This window comes from Coregonus lavaretus (assembly GCF_964263955.1).
Source record: "Coregonus lavaretus genome assembly, contig: HAP1_SCAFFOLD_9801, whole genome shotgun sequence".
In the NCBI taxonomy this organism is placed as follows: domain Eukaryota; kingdom Metazoa; phylum Chordata; class Actinopteri; order Salmoniformes; family Salmonidae; genus Coregonus; species Coregonus lavaretus.
Window position 1 is genome coordinate 929 of NW_028165224.1, and position 3,387 is coordinate 4,315.

The following is a 3,387-nucleotide window of genomic DNA, read 5'->3' on the forward strand; positions in this document are numbered from 1 at the left end:
ATGTCATCGGCCTCCCCCTTTGCTTGAGGAACAATAGAGGAGCGTTAGAGAACAAAAGAGGAAAGCCGCTCCCTCCCCACTTGTGATGTCATGACTTACCTGGACCACCTATTGAGATGTGCATTTTTATTAAGTAAATAAGGTGTTAAATGAGGTGAAAAAGAGACTGGAGAGCGACTTTAAATAAGAGCTTGTCAGTTTTTTTGGAAATTGGCATGACATGTATTTACTGTAGTGGTTCATAGTGTGTGTCCAAAATAGCACCCTATTCCCCATTTAGTACACTACTTTTGACCAGAGCCCACAGGGGACGCAGTCTGTCTAGCTGGTCGTTGTGTCTCTGTCTGTAATGTCACTGATTGCAAATATTTGTAACAGTCACCACTACGTATCCACCATAGTGGAACCTTGCTGGAAAGGATGATGTGAAAAGACAATATCCGAGCCAGCAGAGTACAGGGTTGGCTCTGTGGTGTGTATCAGATATCACATTTACATTTTACATTTTAGTCATTTAGCAGACGCTCTTATCCAGAGCGACTTACAGTTAGTGAATACATATATATATATTTTTCATACTGGTCCCCCGAAGAGATATGAAGGTTCTTACATGCCAATATAATCAAAACAATCTATGTCTAGGTGTTTTAATCGGCATATGCTTACTTCACTTATGACCTTTACGCCAATTAAGAAAATCTGAGTAAGGTGTTGACATGACTATTGCCAAACTCAGAGTATTACCCTAATTAGCTTAATATTGAATAATTAGTGTGCATGTAAACATACTCAATGTAGTAGTCATTGGTGTCATAGGTTTGTCTATGATCCTAAGAATTTGTAAGGCTTAGCAATTTACTTTGCAACTTGTAATTGAGTTTGCAAATTGTTTTGTAAGCTTGCAGACATAGGATCTTAATTTGATCATCCTGAGAACTTTCCTGCAATGCATGTACAACCTGTAGTGTACTCAGGGCTTAAAGAGGCTTCTGAAGTTTGTAATTTCCACTTTGAAATTTCTGACTTGATTTTCCTGTCCGAATAATGTAGCAACCCCTACAAAATGTATTATAAATTAAAAATGTATTATAATCCACATAATTTACATTTCCTGTTGCTGCAGGACTATTTTCCTGCAGTAACAAACTAGCTCAAATTAAGATCCTACATCTGTAACTCAAATTGACCTCTATTTCTCAGATCGGGATGTAACATTGTTTTAATGGGTACAATAAAGTGGTAGAGCATTCCCTTTTTCATCCAGTGCTCGTTGTCTAGATTCGTTTCTCTTGATCCACAGTGATACTCTGGCCCACAGATCCACAGCGTCCTACAATACTGAATTCATTACTGAATCATCTTTATGATCATTTTTCCTCGCCAGGTCTTCCTCATCCTTCCCCCGCCCCTCTTCAGCTGCGGGTGTGTTAACAACGGAGTAGGAGACACCTGTGGATGCAGAAACTCCAGTTGATGCGTCAGTGGTAGTTCCCACTTCTCTCTGTTTTTTCCAAAATTCTCCATTCCATGGCATTGTTTCTTTCTCATAGAACCAAACTCCTGTTTTAGCTTTATGACCAAAAATGAACAATAGAACAACGGCAACAGCCAGAACAAAGAGAGAAATACAGAATAACCTGGCCTTGGTCAACCAGCCACCTGTCCCAAAAAGGTCTTTATCAAAGTCTTCACTGGCCTCGCTCACAGGGTTCTTGAGCTGACACGTGTAGATGATTTTAGTGCTGTCATTCCTAGAAACAATCTTCTGTTGTCCTGAGACCTCCCACGCCCCCTCTCCCGCTTTCCAGCTGTAGGTGACAGGTTCAGCATCAGTGGTGTCGCCCTCACAGGTCAGAGTGCAGGAGGTTTTGTCTGAGTTACAGGAGGAAGTGATTGTGGGTTTGGGGACTGCCTTGATAACAGATAGTGTATATGTCTTGTCAAGCGGTTTGCTGTTGAACTCCACAGAATAAACTCCACTGTCTGTTTTCGTCAAGCCACTGATTCTCAGCTCTCCAGTAGTCAGGTTCAGGGTTGTGCGGCCTTTGAAGGCAGCATAGATGTCCAGACCACCAAAATCCTTGTCCCACTCTGCCAACTTGTTCTTCCCATGCTTCCATAGGATGCCTGTGATGGAGTCAGGTATAGTGGACTTGTCCGGCATCAACACAAGATCCACTCCCACTTTTCTGTTGAGCTGTTGAGCTGAAACTGCGTAGAGTATTGCTCCCGCCAGAAAGACAGTCAGAAGTGTAGTCGACATATTATTTGAAGTCTCATTGATAATTCGTCAAATATGTTTACCGCTGCTATTGCAGTAGCCTAGCCTATACTGCGTGCTTATCTTTCTGAGAAAACCCCCTTTTCGTAGCCTATGAAGTGGAAGTGAGTCAGCTTGCTACTAGATCACTTCTTGATAATGACATTGCACTATCGTGTGGCTAAGAATTTGTCAACTCTTTTTTTTTATATAACTGTTATAATGTATCCTAGATCACAAGCTACACACATTGTTTAATTGTTACAATGTAGCCCTTAGATTCCCCTTCTCCGGAAGAGTCCCTGCCTAGTCGTGTATATTACTCTTTGGCGGCTGCCTAGTCGTCGGCTGCCTAGTCCGGCTGCCTAGTCGTCGGCTGCCTAGTTTGGCGGCTGCCTAGTCCCTGCCTAGTCGTGTATATTACTCTTATTACTCTTTGGCTCTTTGGCGTATATTACTCTCAGTCAACACATTCACCACTGTCCAGAGGCGATACTGTTGCCACTGTAGAAGTCAGTCTCTGATTCAAATGAACCCAACAGACAGTTATTCGTCCCTGGAGGACCAGCTCCAAGGGCCCATAGTGGTGCACTACATAGGGAATAGGGTGCCATTTGGGACGTACTCTGTGTGTGGGAAGGGAGCAGGAGCAGCAGAGCCGTCCTGACCTCTGACCTCTCCCCTCCTCCGGTCAGTTCACTTCAGAGCCTGCTGTTCTAATGCTCCTCACATGAAACCGATTATGCCCTGAGACACAATGGCCGCCGCACCTAACAATGTTGTGACATCACGGATCATGGAACCCTAAAAGGGAGTTTAAAGGACTTAATGTTCTGCCACCCAAGAAGCATATAGGATTGACTCCTGATAAGCCAGAAGAGGACTGGCCACCCCTCAGAGCCTCTCTAGGTTTCTTCCCAGGTTCCTGCCTTCTAGGGAGTTTTTCCTGGCCACTGTGGTCACTTTCGGGGGTTTAGACCCTGGTATCTGTAAAGCACTTTGTCACAACTGACTGCTGATGTAAAAAGTGCTTTATAAAATACATTTACATTTAGTACAATTTACAATTAGTGCATTCATCTTAAGGTATCTAGGTAAGACAACCACATATCACAGTCATAGTAAAT

General features: G+C 43.2%; 1 protein-coding gene across 1 annotated transcript; it reads right to left on the bottom strand.

Moving 5' to 3' along the window:
- Window positions 1-514: 514 nt before the first annotated feature.
- Window positions 515-2,553, bottom strand: LOC311116109 (CD48 antigen-like). The gene has a single exon (XM_084191236.1). It carries the CDS (start codon window positions 2,261-2,263, stop codon window positions 1,331-1,333), a length of 933 nt encoding a protein of 310 aa, XP_084047362.1. The 5' UTR covers window positions 2,264-2,553; the 3' UTR covers window positions 515-1,330.
- Window positions 2,554-3,387: the final 834 nt, after the last annotated feature.

Excerpts from the sequence above, each read along its gene's own strand:
- LOC311116109 (XM_084191236.1), bottom strand. The coding sequence starts at position 2,263 with ATGTCGACTACACTTCTGACTGTCTTTCTGGCGGGAGCAATACTCTAC.